The 16,878-nt window shown below is 28.5% G+C and overlaps 4 protein-coding genes across 5 annotated transcripts in view; all 4 read left to right on the top strand.

The window, feature by feature from the left end:
• The first annotated feature begins 2,631 nt into the window (after positions 1 to 2,631).
• LOC137834693 (immune-associated nucleotide-binding protein 9) lies at positions 2,632 to 5,047 on the top strand. Its single transcript, XM_068642832.2, has 6 exons — positions 2,632 to 2,670; positions 2,899 to 3,121; positions 3,382 to 3,650; positions 4,212 to 4,376; positions 4,462 to 4,587; positions 4,715 to 5,047. Exons 2-6 carry the CDS (start codon positions 2,920 to 2,922, stop codon positions 4,958 to 4,960), a joined length of 1,008 nt encoding a protein of 335 aa, XP_068498933.2. The 5' UTR covers positions 2,632 to 2,670; positions 2,899 to 2,919; the 3' UTR covers positions 4,961 to 5,047.
• Positions 5,048 to 5,980: 933 nt separating this feature from the next.
• LOC137834695 (putative histone H2B.1) lies at positions 5,981 to 6,796 on the top strand. The gene has a single exon (XM_068642834.2). The coding sequence runs from the start codon at positions 6,129 to 6,131 to the stop codon at positions 6,570 to 6,572; it is 444 nt and encodes a 147-aa protein (XP_068498935.1). The 5' UTR covers positions 5,981 to 6,128; the 3' UTR covers positions 6,573 to 6,796.
• A 2,389-nt stretch (positions 6,797 to 9,185) lies between these two features.
• LOC137834694 (immune-associated nucleotide-binding protein 9) lies at positions 9,186 to 11,670 on the top strand. 2 transcript variants are annotated; one of them, XM_090302645.1, is made up of 6 exons: positions 9,186 to 9,230; positions 9,473 to 9,680; positions 10,346 to 10,500; positions 10,772 to 10,936; positions 11,021 to 11,155; positions 11,278 to 11,670. In XM_090302645.1, the coding sequence occupies exons 2-6, from the start codon at positions 9,482 to 9,484 to the stop codon at positions 11,515 to 11,517; spliced, it is 894 nt and encodes a 297-aa protein (XP_090158771.1). In that variant the 5' UTR covers positions 9,186 to 9,230; positions 9,473 to 9,481; the 3' UTR covers positions 11,518 to 11,670. The 2 variants fall into 2 exon arrangements, with proteins under 2 accessions (XP_090158771.1, XP_068498934.2); XM_068642833.2 differs by having other exon boundaries at positions 10,232 to 10,500.
• Positions 11,671 to 13,974: 2,304 nt separating this feature from the next.
• LOC150027410 (transcription elongation factor SPT6-like) overlaps positions 13,975 to 16,878 on the top strand; it is a 13,633-nt gene continuing 10,729 nt past the window's right edge. The window contains exons 1-6 of the mRNA XM_090302303.1: positions 13,975 to 14,026; positions 14,165 to 14,224; positions 16,098 to 16,206; positions 16,290 to 16,374; positions 16,490 to 16,565; positions 16,714 to 16,804. Coding sequence (XP_090158429.1) covers positions 13,975 to 14,026; positions 14,165 to 14,224; positions 16,098 to 16,206; positions 16,290 to 16,374; positions 16,490 to 16,565; positions 16,714 to 16,804 — 473 coding nt within the window. The remainder of the gene's footprint in view (positions 14,027 to 14,164; positions 14,225 to 16,097; positions 16,207 to 16,289; positions 16,375 to 16,489; positions 16,566 to 16,713; positions 16,805 to 16,878) is intronic.

Here is a 16,878-nt window from a genome sequence, read left to right as displayed (position 1 = left end):
TTCATAGTAGAAATTGCCGGAATCAGTCATGAAGGCCGTCTTCTTCCGGTCGGCCGGGTGCATTTGGATTTGATTATAGCCAGAGTAGGCATCAAGGAAGCTGAGGATGTGATGCCCGGCTGCACCGTCGACGAGACGATCAATGGTAGGCAGAGGATACGAGTCTTTTGGGCAAGCTTTATTGAGGTCTGTGTAGTCAACACACATACGCCATTTTCCGTTCGCTTTCTTCACCATAACCACGTTGGCTAGCCATGTGGTGTAATGGGCCTTCCGAATGAATCCAGCCTGTAACAATTTGTCGGCTTCCTCACGTGCGGCTTGACGTCGTTCCTCGCCTATATGTCTTTTCTTTTGAGCTATTGGCTTAGCTTCTCTATACAGTGATAATCGGTGAGTGATAACCTGTGGGTCTACGCTAGGCATATCAGCGGCCGTCCAGGCGAAAAGATCGGCATTTTTAACAAGTGTCGTCCCGATGGCTATTCGGTCGTCCGGTTTCAGCGAAGTACCGATGTGCGTAGTGTGGCGATCATCGCGAAGCGGGAATGGATGCAAGTCTTCTCCTGCTTCCATACGGGGATCGTCCATGCGAGGGTCGAGGTCAACAAGGGCTATCATTTGACGACGGGACATGTGTCGTCCGGAACGCCGTGTGGGGGAACGTCCTCGTTTTGTGGGCGCCAATTGTACCTGAGTGGAGAGATGGGGCCCAGGCACGGTCGGTTGACGTGGTGTAATTGCTGACGTGTTGATCTTCTTCTCCTCTGGTCGATTGTCCTTTCTTGCTGTCTCCTTTGGTCGGTCGTCCCTTCGTGCTATCCACTTCGGTCGGGCGGGGGAGGGTACCTGCGAAGGCACTCCGACGCTCAAGTAAGTATGAGATTCTAAGCGCAGTTTCGTAAGTGAATGAAAATGTACCTTTCTCTGGCTTGATCACAGTATTTATAGGGTTGCCTAATGGGCTTTCTGTCCCTTGGGCTCAGGGTGGTTATGGATATGTCTTGCCAGTCGTGCTCCGGAATACCCGGGGAACATATCTTCATATTCCTTATTCTTCGGAGGTGTATCTTAACCACCTTAGCTTGTTACATAAATGCCCTTACATTTATTGTGCATCCGGTCGGTCGGTCGGTGCCTACCGGTACAATATAAACATAAGGTGACATAAACATACACAATAATATGTATACAATAGAAATATTATCAGAAAATATCAAATTAATTTCCAAATAATAGTTTCAATCAGAATATAAAAAATAAGTATAGAAGACTAACTTTTTTAAAAAGATTTAAAAGGCATACAATTGTTTTTAAATTTAATTTTATGTTATGTAAAACATATATTTTTTATGAATTAAGCTGACGCTAATTACAAAAATAAAGACGACTTAATTCATTATAAATTGATGATAATTTTTAGTAAAAAAGTATTTGTATTAGTGTTAAATTAATGTTAGCTTAACTTACCCTAATAGAATTTATTTAATCTAAGACACTAATAGAATTGGTCTAATAAAAAATTAACTATTTTTAACATTTTTTTAAATAAAAACTTTCATATTAGGCATCACTATGACTATTCATACAAAATTCTAAGAAGAGACTAGATGGTAGTCTATTATACCAATGAAAATATTATCTATTTATAAATTATAAATTAGTCAATTTATCAGCACATACATTCCCTTCACGAAAGATATGAGTAACCCTAATCCTAATTTTTTAATAAGTAAAAATATTTATATTAGTATTAGTGTCGCCTTAGTTAATGCTAACTGAAATAAATATTAAAAAAAATAAGGTTAATGACAGTGTAGTTCACTAGTCTTATTTATTTAAGTTAGACCAACATAAATTTTATTTATTTTATTATTTATTTAATAGCGTCGATTAGACCGATACTAATATAAGATATTTTTAATATTTATTTAAGTTAAGTCAATTTAGTTGACATTGATCTATATAGTATGCATGTGTGCATCTTTATAACAACCAATATGAATCATAATTATTCTTAATCTAAAGATCTAGATTTAACAATCACAAATCTCTCTACTTATAATTTTTCTCTTTCACTTTTCTATATAATTTCTCACATTGGTCTCCTTAATTCACACTCTCATCTCCTTCATACACCTCTTATTATCTTCATCCACACTTATATCATTTATCCACATTCATTTAAAAAAATTAAATAAATCTAGTGTCAATTTGGTTAATGCTAATTTAAATGAATTTTAAAATAAAAACACATCCATTTTTAGTGGAAAATGAGGGTATTGTCTAGTGGGAAGGAAAATTCCTCATTTTTTCCTTGCATTCATGTATTGCAAACTTTTTTTTAGCATTGTATTTACTTTTCTTTTATTGGGGTAATATTTTGCTATTTTTTAAAGTATTCGAAGAGGTGGTTTGAAAAAAAATTCATTCTAATTCAATTCCAAGTTGTACTATTCTTTTCCCACACCCTTTGTTTAGGTAAAGGTATATTATTCTCTTGTTACTCTTAAACACACAAAGATTTATGCTCTTTTTTAGAAGTTAGGGGTTTTGTTAATTAGTGCTTCCTCAAGCAAGAGTAAATTCTTTCACCAGAAACTATAAAAAGGTTGCAAGATTAGTAAATTCAAATAATCATACACTTAAAGCTTGAGAAATATACAACATGTATTATATTTTTTTTATATTATTGATCATTTTCTCTTATGCATAGCATTTATGTGTTTATAATAAATTACTAACTGCATCATCATGTTATATAATTTAACACATTTGTTGATTTAGAAGTTCTTATTCAAACCTTTTTCTCATAAATGTTTAACATATTATTTGCATCATATTCACATTTTTTTATTCTATTGCAACAAATTCATCTAAGGTATATTTTCCTTGCAGTTGTAACTTGAGTTTATTAAGATGAGAGAAATTTCATCCTCAGAAGTTAAAACCCTAGTCTTAGTTGGTCGCACTGGTAATGGTAAAAGTGCTTTAGGAAATAGTATTCTTGGAAGAAGGATTTTCAAATCAAAGGCTGGTGCTGCTGGTGTAACACGTATTTGTGAGTTGCAGAGAACTATTATAAGAAATGGACCACTTATTAATGTTATTGATACCCCAGGTAAAATATAATAACCTTTAATTCTTATCAACAAAATCTATTTATCAATAATATAAATTAATTTAGATATCAGTATTTTTTTAATCTATAAAATTTAGTCAATATAACAACTAATTATTTTTTATCTTTAAAATTGGGTTCTATTTAATTATTTTCTAGTAATGTATATGATTGTGTATTTCATTTTATTTGAAAATTGTAATAATTATTTAGAGATTAAAAATATATTTAACTATATACATGTTACAAATTTTTTGCAGGACTTTATGATGGGACTCATTCAGCTAGTAAAGAAATAGTGAAATGTATTGAAATGGCTAAGGATGGAATCCATGCTATTCTTATGGTATTTTCAGTAAGAACTCGTTTTTCTGAAGAAGAATATGCTACTTTTCTTGCTTTGCAAGCATTATTTGGACACAAAATTGTAGATTATATGATTGTTGTCTTCACTGGAGGAGATGTACTAGAAGATAATGAAGAAACACTTGAAGATTATTTAGGTTACGAGTGTCCACAACCTCTTAAGGTATATTATTATTATTAGATAAATTTATAACAATAATATGATTAAAATTTATATTCATTAATAAAATATAAGATTTTTCATATTATAAAAGAATTGCTGACTAATATTATATATATATATATATATATATATTAAATTAGAGACTATTTCATAAAGTAAAAAAAAAAATATTGATAACTAACTTAATTTCTATTGTTAATGTAATTTCTAAATTGGTATCTAATACGAAAGTTTTAATTACTAACTACTTTATATTCTAAATTGGTCTCTATTAGTCTTTTAGAAATTAATTTAGAATCTAAAATATTAGTTGCTAAAATCTTTGGTATTATAGATACTAATTTAGAAGCAATTTTATAATTTTTTATTAATAATAGAATCCACTTTAGGTACAATAATTTTGTAGTCTATAAATTAATATATAATTCAGTTAATATAGTGACTAATTATTTTTTGTCTCTAAATTTGATTGTTATTTAATAATTTTTTTATCGTGTATTTTAATGCAATTAAAATTTCTATTGTTATTGATTTTAATAAAATTTTAATATTGGTGTGTAGGATATTTTGATTCTATGTGGCAATCGAAAAGTACTTTTTGATAATAATACTAAAGATAAAGAAAAACAATTAAGACAAGTTCAACAACTTGTCAGCCTTGTGAACATGGTTATGTCACATAATGGTGGACAACCCTTTACCAATGAATTATTCAAGGAATTAAAGGTAAAAACTTTTTATATATTTTTTGAAAATATATTTTGGAATATATTATTTATAATTACCAATGAATTTAACACTCATTGTGTAGGAGAAAGCAATAATGCAAGAAAACCAACAAAAATCATTTGACTTACTAGGAGGATATTCAAAAGCAGAAATTAAAATGCAATTACAACAAAAATATGATGAAGAGATCAAAAGAATGACTGACATGGTAAATATCTTTATATTATTCATTTCATACATTTGGTTTTTATATTACAATTTTAGACCTAAATTTAAACAATTTATTATATTTGCTTATTTGCTCTTTAAAATAATAATTTTATTTTGATATATAGGTTGAATTAAAGTTGAAAGAACAAAATGCAATTCTTATGAAAATATTGGAAGAAGAGAGAGTTGCTAGACTTAAGATTGAAGAAAATTATAAGTCATATAAAATGAAATCAAATGGTGAAATTGGTAGACTCAAACAAGATTTGGTGGAAGCAAATAGAAGAACTTCACTTCCTTTTCCACTTAACCTATTGAATATATTCTCTGAGAGACGAAGACCACTTCAACCACTTTGTCACATTCTTTGATCATATCATCTTCAAACATTTTCAAATTGTGTAAATATATGAAATGTTTCTAAATGTTGTAAACATATGCCAAGGATTGTTATCTAACTAGATTGTCTTTGAATTAAATTTGTTATTTTGTAACAATTCTTTCATTATCATAGTTGTTTTTTTTTATTATTTTAATTTCATATTTGTTTTTTTATGAATCAGGAATGTCACATATTTTTCGATGTATGAATTTTGGTCTTTTTGATGTAGACTCTTAACGATTTTCGATATTCAGTACTCAAGGACAAAATAGTATCTATAAAAGATTTTTCAAAACTCAAGTTAGTATTCGTTATTTTGTATTCGATAATTGAAGATAGTAAATACTATAAAGATACGTTGGATCCTCGTTATGAGCTTAAATTAGGACAAATATCACTGTTAATTCCTACATTAATCTAACATTTACGTATGAATTCTCTACAAAATCTATGTTTAAGAGGCTTTTGCTTTGAGTTGACAATATGCACTCGATCTAGTTGTTGAAGACTACTCAACTAAACACTCTAGAGCATCTTAGTCAAATATAAGTTATACACCGTTTCGATGATATGCAATACAATATTTACAATGTTTTTTTATTTATTTAGATCATGTAACTTTTTTTTTTTCACTTGGCTTTCATGTTAATGTTAATGGTAATTTTAATTTTATATTTTGTGTTTTGTTTCAAGTTTTTACTATAAGTTCAAATATTATCAAGTTGACAAAACTGTGTGTTTGGAATGAGGTGTGGTTTGAAGTTATCCCAGATTGGAATAGGTATATCCTGTGAACTTTATTTAATATTCTATAAAACGTAAATGCATCTTGATGAAATCAGAAAAGCATCTCAACCGTTCATTTATCAGTGTTTAATCGCGAGCGAACTCATCAATCTGCATCCATTGGATTCAATTTTAATCAATCCTGTCCGTCAATGTTCTTACTTGCGCACAGATTATAGGACAGCCACGTCATCGATCCGCGCCAAACCCCTTTAACCAATGAAAACGCGAGAAGCTTTCTATATATATTAGTAATCTCTGCAAGCTCTTTTCATTCAAGTTTTCAACAATTTACCTGTTACAGTTTCGATCGTTTCAATTCCCAATTCGAAACCCTAGTTTTCTCCAGAGTGCTCAATTCTCAATTGGCCATGGCACCAAAGGCAGAGAAGAAGCCGGCGGAGAAGAAGCCCGCGGAGGAGAAGAAGTCCACGGTGGCAGACAAGGCTCCGGCGGAGAAGAAGCCGAAGGCCGGAAAGAAGCTCCCGAAGGAGGGAGGAGCCAGCGCTGACAAGAAGAAGAAGAGGAACAAGAAGAACGTGGAGACATACAAGATCTACATCTTCAAGGTTCTGAAGCAGGTTCACCCTGACATTGGTATCTCAAGCAAGGCCATGGGTATCATGAACAGTTTCATCAATGACATTTTCGAGAAGCTTGCCCAAGAATCTTCTAGACTTGCCCGCTACAACAAGAAGCCCACCATCACTTCAAGGGAAATTCAGACCGCGGTCAGGCTTGTGCTGCCCGGAGAATTGGCCAAACATGCTGTCTCAGAAGGAACCAAGGCAGTTACCAAATTCACCAGCTCTTGAACTAAGTAACTTCTTGCTTCCAGGGTTTTCCATGTATCTGTTAGGCCTATTGTTAGATTGCATTGGTAGATACATTTTTAATTGAAGAAATAGTATTAGGTTGATCTTGTGTAAGGAAGGTGTGTGGTAGGGTTTTATTCTGTTTGGAAAAGTACATGGAATTTGTGTAATGAGTGAGTATTATATTTTCAGAAATCTATGACTCCTTGTGTTTATGTGCAAAATAATCTTTTGGAGATTGTTCTTCAAGTTCTCTATCTTGGTAGCGTAGATCAATTCTTTATTAGCTTTGGTCATATGTTTGGACCCCATTTTGAAAGCTGTTTTTGGGTTGAACTGTTGTTGGGGTTTGAGATCTAAGTTAAAATTTTGAAACTAGAGTGATTAAAATGTATGAACTTTAATTTTGTTGAAGCCATTTGATGAATCTGAATGAATGTTTTTAAGAGCTTTTAGAAGATTTTTTCTTTCTTGAACCTTTAGGGATATCATTGAAAGCTAGCTTTGGCCCCTTGGAAATGCTGTGTTTAAGTTGATCCTCCATTGAACATTGATTTATTATTTTCTTGGAATGAACTTGGAAATTTGATGAACTAATTGAGATGCTGTTTTTGGAATGAACTTGGAAATTTGATGAACTAATTGAGATGCTGTTCTTGGAATGAATTTAAAAATTTGATGAACTAATTGAGATGCTGTTATTGGAATGAACTTGAAAATTTGATGAACTAATTGAGATGCTGTTCTTGGAATGAACTTGGAAATTTGATGAACTAATTGAGATGCTGTTTGCAAGATTTTGCATTTAATTTGTTGATTCCTCAAGTTGTTTGTATTCCTTTTTTAATGGTTTCTCTCATGCTTTAGTGGTAAAGTTTGTATGCATATCATGTTTTGTGTTATGATTATCCAGCAATGAATCCAGGAATGAATGTATATTTATTTATAAAAAAGATAGATTAATTTTTTTAACCATTATTTATAAAGATTAATCTAATATAAAATGTATAGTTTTTTTAAAATAATTATTTAGATACTTTAGTGTCATCATCATATGCAATCACAAATAATTTATATATATATATATATATATATATCATCAATGATTTGCATATCACTTCTTTATACAAATAAAGTTCATCAAAATTTTAAAACAACTAATTAAGGTTTCAATTTCATAACAAAATTAGAAAATTTGTTTTCCTTATAACATTTTCTATATAACTCTAGTTTATGTGATTTTTTAAATCATTTTTTTAACTCCAAATTACAAATTCTACATATTGGAAACAAGGTGTTAAAATAATGGTAAGCAAATGAAGAAAGAATCATAAAGAAATGAAGACTAAAAATTACCACAGAGAAGTGATAAAAATAGGAAGTAATACAAAGGATGAATAAAAAAAATTAAACTAAAATTTATTTAATACCCCAAACCCTAACAACAATACCCTAATCCTAGAATGGAAGAAGAAGATAACTCACCTTACTTTCCTCTTTTTCCTTAGATTTGGACAACAACAAAGAAATAAAGGAAAAGACAACTATTGACAAGGTTGACATAACACAAAAGACAAAAGAACTTAAACCTTAAACACAAAAAAAAACAGTTATTTTGCATTACACAGTACACTAAAATAATTTACAAAGAAGAGAATGAGAAAATTCCATTATAGCTATCAAATGCAATAAAGCTTACCACATCATAATAAATAGTAATTTATGTTGAATTTTGTTTGTTTTTCTCTTATTTTCTTTGACCAAAAAGAGTGATACAAATGGGTTTGATCCAATTTGTTTACATATCACTTTTTGTATATAATTATTAAAAATATTCAGAGGATAGGTTGTAAATAATAAAAGTTAAGTGTTTTTATAAATTTTGTAAGAGTTTCTAATATCATCTTATTTAATTTCTCTTGTTTTATAATTATTTTTACTTTATAGAGTGTTTATAATTTCATCTTGTTTAATTATTTTGTGTTATTTATAATTATCTGTGTTTAATAGGATGTCTCTAACTTCATTTGATTTAATTATTTTATCTTATTTATAATTATCATTATTTGGTGGATGTTCCTAACTTCTTGTTTGATTATTTTATGTTATTTTATTAATAATGATATATCATTTATTTTTTATTTATAAATATGTGTTTTTTAACTTAATTGAGAATATAATTTTTGGTTGGTAAATAAATATCAAATATATATAATGTTTGTGTTTTTAACGTAAATTTGCGTTATGAAAATAACAATCCTAATAAATTTTTCAAGAAAAGTATATATAAAAAAATGGGACTTGGAAAAAGTTACATGTGAATTTTTTCATGTTTTAAAAACTTTATTTTTTATGAATCTTAGCTATTTTTCTTTTATTTAGGTAATTTTCTAACTTCCAAGTATTTCAAGAGGTGGAGAACTTATAATTCACTATTTTGTTTCATTTGAACTCAACTTCAAATTTCGTTATTCTTTTCCCAAGTCTTTTGTTTAGGTATATTATTTTCTTCTTACTCTTAAACACACTTTAAATGGTTTGTTATATGCTAGGATTTCTTGTTATTTCAAGCAAGCATAATTTCTTTCTATAAAAATGTTTTCAATGTTAGGAAAAAAAATCAAATAATCATATAATTGAAAAGTTGAGATATAACATGTACTATATCTAATCTTACTCATTTTTTCTTATGCTTGTCATAAACATAGTATACATCATGCATATCATTTGTATCTTTATAATAAATTATTAATATATAGTGTTGTTTAATTTAATACAATTGTTAATCAAGATCTCTACTTTTTATTTCAAAATTTATTTTTTATGGAAATGTTTCATCATATTATTTGTCATTATATTGTACATAGATTTATTTTATTGAAGATATCTTTTTCTTGCAGAGTTGTGCGATGGATAAAACTTTCTCCTCTAATGAAGTTAAAACCCTAGTTTTAGTTGGACGTACTGGTAATGGCAAGAGTGCAACAGGAAATAGTATTCTTGGAAGAAGAACTTTCAAATCAAAGACAAGTTCATCTGGTGTAACACGTGTTTGTGAATTACAGAGAACTAAAGATAAACCAATTATTAATGTTATTGATACTCCAGGTATAATACAATATATTTTTATGCCTTAAATGAATATTTATCATATATTTAATTTAATTTTAAATGAGTGTGATTATTTCATCTTTGTTATCTCTTCACTTGAAAAATTTATAAGTACTAAATGTGTTTCAAGTTTCACGTAAAATAAACAATTATATATTTTGTTCTATTAATTTTTTATTTTCTTATCACTTTAATTTAGTTTATGTATTTTCTTATCCCTACAAATATAAAGAAATCTATTTTTATGTATTTGGAAAATATGGGTTGGAAAATATGGTGCCTTTTTGTTTTGAATCCTTAGAAAATTGTTGTTTCTTTGAGTATAAAGAAATTTATTTTTATTTACTTAAAATCTATGATGATTTATATTTTGAATCCTATAAAATTGGTTGTTTTTCTTTGTTTTTATTCTACGTTACATAATTTTACTATAAGGAATAAAGAAAGAGAAGACATTACATATATCAAAATCCAAGAATTATAGAGATTACAAATAAATAAATTATACCTTCATGAATGATAAATCTAAATTGTAATATGTTTTGTAGGACTTTTCGATGGAACTCATTCAGTTGGAAAGGAAATAGTTAAATGTATTGATATGGCTAAGGATGGGATTCATGCCATTCTTATGGTTTTTTCTATTAAAACTCGTTTTTCAGAAGAGGAACAAGCTACTTTTCTTGCCTTGCAAGCATTATTTGGTCACAAAATTGTTGACTACATGATTGTTGTCTTCACTGGAGGAGACGAGCTAGAAGAAAACGAGGAAACACTTGAGGGTTATATAGGTTTTGAGTGTCCACAACCTCTGAAGGTTTTTTTTATCATTATTATTTTTGTCAATACCTACTATATTCATTCTCATAATTCTCAAGATAAAAAATAAAATACGACATAAAGTTTTTATCATTATTATATTTCTTACCTCTTTTGAAATTTTAATTTTATTTTCATATTTAACTAAACACCTCTTATTCAATCTCATTCTTACTACAAATATTAGTTGTCTAAATATCTCAAATAAATATTTATATATTATTTTTTAGATTTTTGTTGACTTTGATCGAATTGTAACATTTGTGTAGGATATTTTGATTCTATGTGGGAATCGAAAAGTGCTTTTTGATAATAAGACTAAAGATAAAGAAAAGCAATCACAACAAGTTGAAGAACTTCTGAATCTTGTGAACATGGTTATATCACATAATGGTGGACAACCATTTACCAATGAATTGTTTATGCAATTGAAGGTGAAATTATAAACTTGAAAATAGTTATTAAATATATTGAGACTATGTATATAATAACAATGAATTGGTGACTTGATTTCATAGGAAAAAGCAAAACTGAGGGATGACCAACAAAAAACAGTTGACTCTCTCAAAGGATACTCAAAAGCAGAAATGATGGAAATTAAAATGCAAATGCAACAAAATTATGAAGATGAGTTAAAACGAATGACTAACATGGTACATATTATCTTGTAGCAATTTAAGACCATTTTATTTTAGTTGCTAAAATCCATCACTAAATATCTTTTAATATTAACAAATTTATTTGGTTTTTTAAATAATTTTATTTTAATATACAGGTGGAGTTAAAGATGAAGGAAGAAACTGCAAATCTTTGGAAAATATTGGAAGAAGAGAGACTTGCAAGGAAAAAGGCAGAAGAAAATTACAAGTTAATTCAAATTCAATCAAAAGAAGAAATTGAGAGATTAAGAGAAAAATTAGGGAATCAACCTCGTGGTCTTCCTTTTCCTTTTAACATATTGCTTCCTTTTCCTTTTGGGGATGTGAGGCCAAAACCACCTTGTGCCATTCTTTGATTATAGCATCTTCAAACATTAATTTCTATTGTGATTAAGTATTTGTATTCTATAATACTTCTCTATAATGTCATAAGTATATACCAAAGCATTGTTATGTAACTAAATTGTATTTGAATTAAAGATAAATACATAATTGTATTTTCTATATTACTTTAAATATGTTTCAATTTCTTATTTTTCTCCTCTCTTACTCTTATATTGTAAAAAAAAAAATATTTGAAAAAATGTATATTAAAATATATTTGACTCCCTAAAATTCTATTTGAAACTTTTGTCTCTACACACATGCATTTAAAATTATCAACCTATGTAAAAAACATCTTGCATAAACCAACAAATCATCTTGCTACTAGAGACACAACGTTTAAGTGAGTTATTTTTGCTTGAACAGCCTAGCTTTCTTACACAAATAAATACTTCTTTGCTTGAGCAATTTTACACCGGTTATCAATTACAGAGGACAAAGAATTGATATAACATTTCTCTTACTCAAATGTTCATTCGTTGCTGGAACATCATCCAAAATCTTGAGCATCATCTCTCAACGCTTGAGTTCTGCTACTTATCATAGAATCTAATAACTTCTAGAACATCAATCACATTGCCCCATCAACACTTAAGCAACCATACCATATTGGCCTCACATATTTCAGAACCTCATGCCCCAACATCACATATTAGCGCTTGGGGCTTGGGTGACCTCTTGCCACTTGAAAGTTACTCTCCCTCTAGAGAATAAAGAATAATTTTAATCTCTCTCAAGTCATAGATCAATCATCTATGTTTTCTATATAAGGGTTGATGTACTCCTAAAATACCTCCATTATTATTTTTTTTTTGCTGATAAAAAAAATTATAACTCACAATACTTGAGTGATAATTCACCCATTGAACCATATCAACTTAGAAATACAAATTTCTCCAACAACAAAATAACATAAAATTTTCTAACACATGTTTTCAAACAATCCCTTCATTCATCCAAAATAATAATCTTAACTTTTTACCTTTAAAATTCCTATTTTCTAACACATGTTTTCAAACAATCCCTCCATTCATCCAAAATAATAATCTTAACTTTTTACCTTTAAAATTCATATTTTGAACTTTTCACAATCATAGACATACTTGTCTAATCATACTTCTACATGCAGATACATGTATCAATAATACTTTTCACATATTTAATTCAATATTCATATTAAAATATATACTAAAATAGATTCCTCTTATCTAAAGTAATGTGTTTACTAGCAACATCTATCAAATAAAAATCTCTTGTTTTAAAGAGATATAATTTTTAATTAAATAAAGAAGGAACTTTTATAATTTATTTATAGACTTGTCAAGTTTTTATTCTTTTAAAATTTATCTCTAAAAACTCTAAATCTTACATTAAGAATATATCTTACTGTGTCAAATACCCATATAAGAATTTCAGGTAGATCCAAAATTTTCAAACATTACAAACATTAACTAACCTTTAATCATAGACTTAAATTCATTAATTAATCAATGCATGTTTAATTATTTCAAGTGAAATTTTTTTCTACTTATTTTAAATTTTTTGTATTATAAAGAAGGGTTTCAGTTATTTCAAATTATAAAAAATGTGAAAATTTTATTTTAGTTTATGAAATAATAATTTTCAATGATATTTTTTTCTTATGTAAATTAGCTTAATTAATATGAAAAAATAATATTAAGTTATATTTAATAGATTATATTTTCATCCATCTTGCATTATATTGTTATTTAATTTTAATCATGATCTTATTTGGTTTTAATCTTTATAAAATATAAAATTTATATGTTTAAATTGTAGTAGTTACAGCTTTATCAATGCAAATTTTGGTTCCCCCACAAATATTATCAGCATTTAGTTACAAAAACTTGCAAAATTTATAATACTTTATATAATTATTAAAATCAATGTTACATAATTCATATAATGATAATAATATTTTTTTTATCGGCAATAATAATATAATAATAATAATAATACTAAAGGTTAGTTAAACATTAATTATCATTCATCAAAATGAACACATAACATATTTTTTATTAAAAATTTGAAAAGGTGTTACAATGCTTTTCCCAGTTTGTGCATGGCCATGTCTTCAAAATGACTCATCTACCCTTTGCAACCTGTTGCTTTCTCAATCTCATATAACGTGCCACGTAGCCCTTATCTTGACGTGGCAAGATCACAACCGTAGAAGTAATACAAATTCTCGGCGGCATTCATGTATATAAACAGAAATATAAAGGGCACTCTTGTACACTGAAAATTAAGAGACGCGTGCATTCGTTGGCTAATCAAAAACCGAATCGCCAGCGTGACACTCTCACAGTTTTCTGAAACACCACTTAACTCACGCCTTCTGCATTGCACACTGCATTCTTGCATTTCCAAAACCTCTCACCAGAGTCTAGGGTTTGCTAGCTTCAGCAATGAGGAAGGTTGTGAGAATAGAGAAACATGGTGGCGGCGGCGAACAACAAGGTGAAAATCAATAACAACGCCTCTTAACTCTTTCTTTGCATACTTACTTTACTCATATTCATTTGTTAATGCTATGTTCTTTTCATTTGCATTTTCTTTTCTCCGTTGTTGTTCTTCTACCTTATATCTGTTTTCCAGAGAAAATCCAAAGCATAGGAAGAAATGCAGAACCTGATCCTGACTACGCAGAAGAAGACGGTGAGAACTGTTTATGAAACTCTTCAAAGCTCAATATCATCTTATTCTTCCATTTCTCCATTTCTCTATCTGTTGTTTATATATATATATATATATACATAACACATAACAAACACAGAGTTAGTAGTAAGAAGTGTTGTAGTGTGAAGTTTTCTGTTATGGTTGATAATGTTAAATGATAGTTGAAGATTTTTTTTGAAAAATATTAATAAAGTCATATTCAATAGATCTGAACTTTTCTATTTAATGTCAAATCTATTCTAAAATATTAAGAATGTTTTTTATAGAGTTTTATGATGCAATCTAATGACAAAATATCCTACTATTACACTCATACTCAATGAAAAGGACGATTTAGAATTTTTTTTTTTTTGTGTATTTGATAGTTTATATGAATTATTTTTTATGTATCTTTATTGAATGTTATGAATATATGTGTTTTTTTTAATAAATTCTAAAAAAATTAAAATTCATTAATAATGATGAATTTAGTACATTGGTAATGTTGCTTTAAAAATTTAATTTAAATTTTTTATTTTATTATTAACCTGATAATTGGAAAGAGTTATTTTTTACTTCTTATACTAGAGTAGAATTTCTGTTCTTTCAATAACTTTTACATGTTTAGGGATTTATTGGTGGTTTTCCTAAGATGAAAGTGTAAAAAAGTTAATTATGTGGTTTTTTATATTAAAAATATGAAAAAAAAATTAGTTGTACCAAGTAGTTAAATTAAATTCTTAAATGGTCATATTAACCATAGAGAAGTGGTATATATTATGACTGGAATTTCCTACCAACTTAAGCTGTTAAGAGTTATAACCTATGAATTCTTACAACTACTGTATTGTCATTAAGAATTTAAATAAAAAGTTTTCCAGTTTAACCTAAAATCTGATTAAACTTTTTTTTTATCAACAGCAAATAATATTATAAATAGGAAATATTAGAAAATTTTATTAAAGTTATATAAAGATTATATAATAGTGTCGTTGTTGTTTTTAAAAGAGAGTATATTATATTTTTTAATATAACACGTTATTTATCTTTTACATTTTTAATATAATATAGTAATATCCTAATATGGATTTCGGATGAAATGCCGATCTGAGTTATCTCCTCTTGTGTTAGATATTAGGTTTTTCTTTTCTTTCTTGTCCTTTTTGTTCCTTCTGTATAAAAAGTACATATTTGTTCAAAATTAACATAAGTATTTTGAAATAACTACTTATTTATTAAAAAACAGAAAAGTCTTTTTATCTTTAAAATAAATAAAAATAAAAATGAATTGGCTTTTTTTAATTAATACTTATTTTTTTAAAAATAAACGCAAATAAGCTAGTCCATTTTATAAAAAAGTCATGAATAAAAAATAAAACAACAACCGCAACGTTAAAACCATCAATAAATTTAAAATAAATTATCAAAATGAACTTTTGAAAATAAATATCTTTTTGAGGACAAAAGTTTACAATGATATTCATACCAACTAAACTCTATATTTTCTAAATATTACTGTTTCCAGTTTTGTAGTTGTTTATTATATTTAATCAATTTAATTTGTAATAAGTCAAATTTTCAGTAGAACCAGGCATTGTCTCTCCTATTGTGTTTTTCCTAGAAATTCAAATTTAGATATATACATGAGTACTTACCCTTTTGTTTAGGGCAGTATTTGGCGCAAAATTCTTTATTTTTTTCAATTTGAGGTTTTGTTATATTCTACTGGTGGTGCAATTTTTAGCTTTATTACATTGCTATCATCACATGTTGAATCTGTCATGGTTACTTGAACACTTATACATTGATGATGGTGGTCTTTGAATGAACAAATTGTGATTTATTTGTTTATTGGCTTCACTTGGAAAAGCAGAGGAAGACTTGGATGATTTTGATACTGATGGGTTTATTGTCGATGACCCGGAATATGAAGAAGATGTTGAAGAAGAAAGTCAAAAACAAGCACAAAAGAAGAAAAAGAGGTTGCATACATCATAATCCTGTTATGCAATTCCATACATCTGCATTGTTTATTAAACCGTGTCCTTTTGCTACCCTTTCTCAGGAAATCATTGCGAACCATTGTCCTTGATGATGAGGATCTTGAGTTAATTCGTGAGAACAAGCACATCGATGAAGAAGAAGCATTGGTTAGTTTCCGCCTCTACTCTACAAATACTTCTTCTGTGTGTATACTTCTAAGCACCAGAGAGTCTTATTTTTTTCATATATCATACTTCTTCCATCTTCATTCGGTTTTTCCAGAGAGATGGAAAATTGAAGAGGCTTAGGAAGGGTCGTGTAGACTCTGGACTGATAGAATACTCTTCCAATGACGGAGGTGAGTTGTAAATGCTTATGGTTTTATTATCTTCATTTTCTCTTTCATTTGGGTACTAAAATGAGGTATGATAGCTTGCAGTGTGATCCGATAATCTAATCATCTGTGTACTATCGTTGTATATTGATTAAGAAGTCCTTTATTCCAGAATCATTCTTTGATGATATTGCTGAAGATGACTTGGCAGATTTTATAGTGGATGAAGAGGTTGTCTTCCTCGAGAAGGCAGATTTTCTCAGGTATTTAGCGGTTAACAAACATGAAGACTTGTGAAATTATATGCTGTAGTTATTTTACTGGCTCTACTCTGATC

Source organism: Phaseolus vulgaris, chromosome 5 (assembly GCF_051622355.1).
Source record: "Phaseolus vulgaris cultivar YP4 chromosome 5, ASM5162235v1, whole genome shotgun sequence".
Taxonomy (NCBI): Eukaryota; Viridiplantae; Streptophyta; class Magnoliopsida; order Fabales; family Fabaceae; genus Phaseolus; species Phaseolus vulgaris.
This window is presented reverse-complemented; position numbering and strand designations above follow the sequence as displayed.

Excerpts from the sequence above, each read along its gene's own strand:
- LOC137834693 (XM_068642832.2), top strand. The coding sequence starts at position 2,920 with ATGAGAGAAATTTCATCCTCAGAAGTTAAAACCCTAGTCTTAGTTGGT. Across the intron at positions 3,122-3,381 it reads TAATGTTATTGATACCCCAG|GACTTTATGATGGGACTCAT; the intron begins GTAAAATATAAT and ends AATTTTTTGCAG. Across the intron at positions 4,588-4,714 it reads TCAAAAGAATGACTGACATG|GTTGAATTAAAGTTGAAAGA; the intron begins GTAAATATCTTT and ends TTTGATATATAG.
- LOC137834694 (XM_068642833.2), top strand. The coding sequence starts at position 9,482 with ATGGATAAAACTTTCTCCTCTAATGAAGTTAAAACCCTAGTTTTAGTT. Across the intron at positions 10,501-10,771 it reads AGTGTCCACAACCTCTGAAG|GATATTTTGATTCTATGTGG; the intron begins GTTTTTTTTATC and ends ACATTTGTGTAG. Across the intron at positions 10,937-11,020 it reads AATTGTTTATGCAATTGAAG|GAAAAAGCAAAACTGAGGGA; the intron begins GTGAAATTATAA and ends TTGATTTCATAG.
- LOC137834695 (XM_068642834.2), top strand. The coding sequence starts at position 6,129 with ATGGCACCAAAGGCAGAGAAGAAGCCGGCGGAGAAGAAGCCCGCGGAG.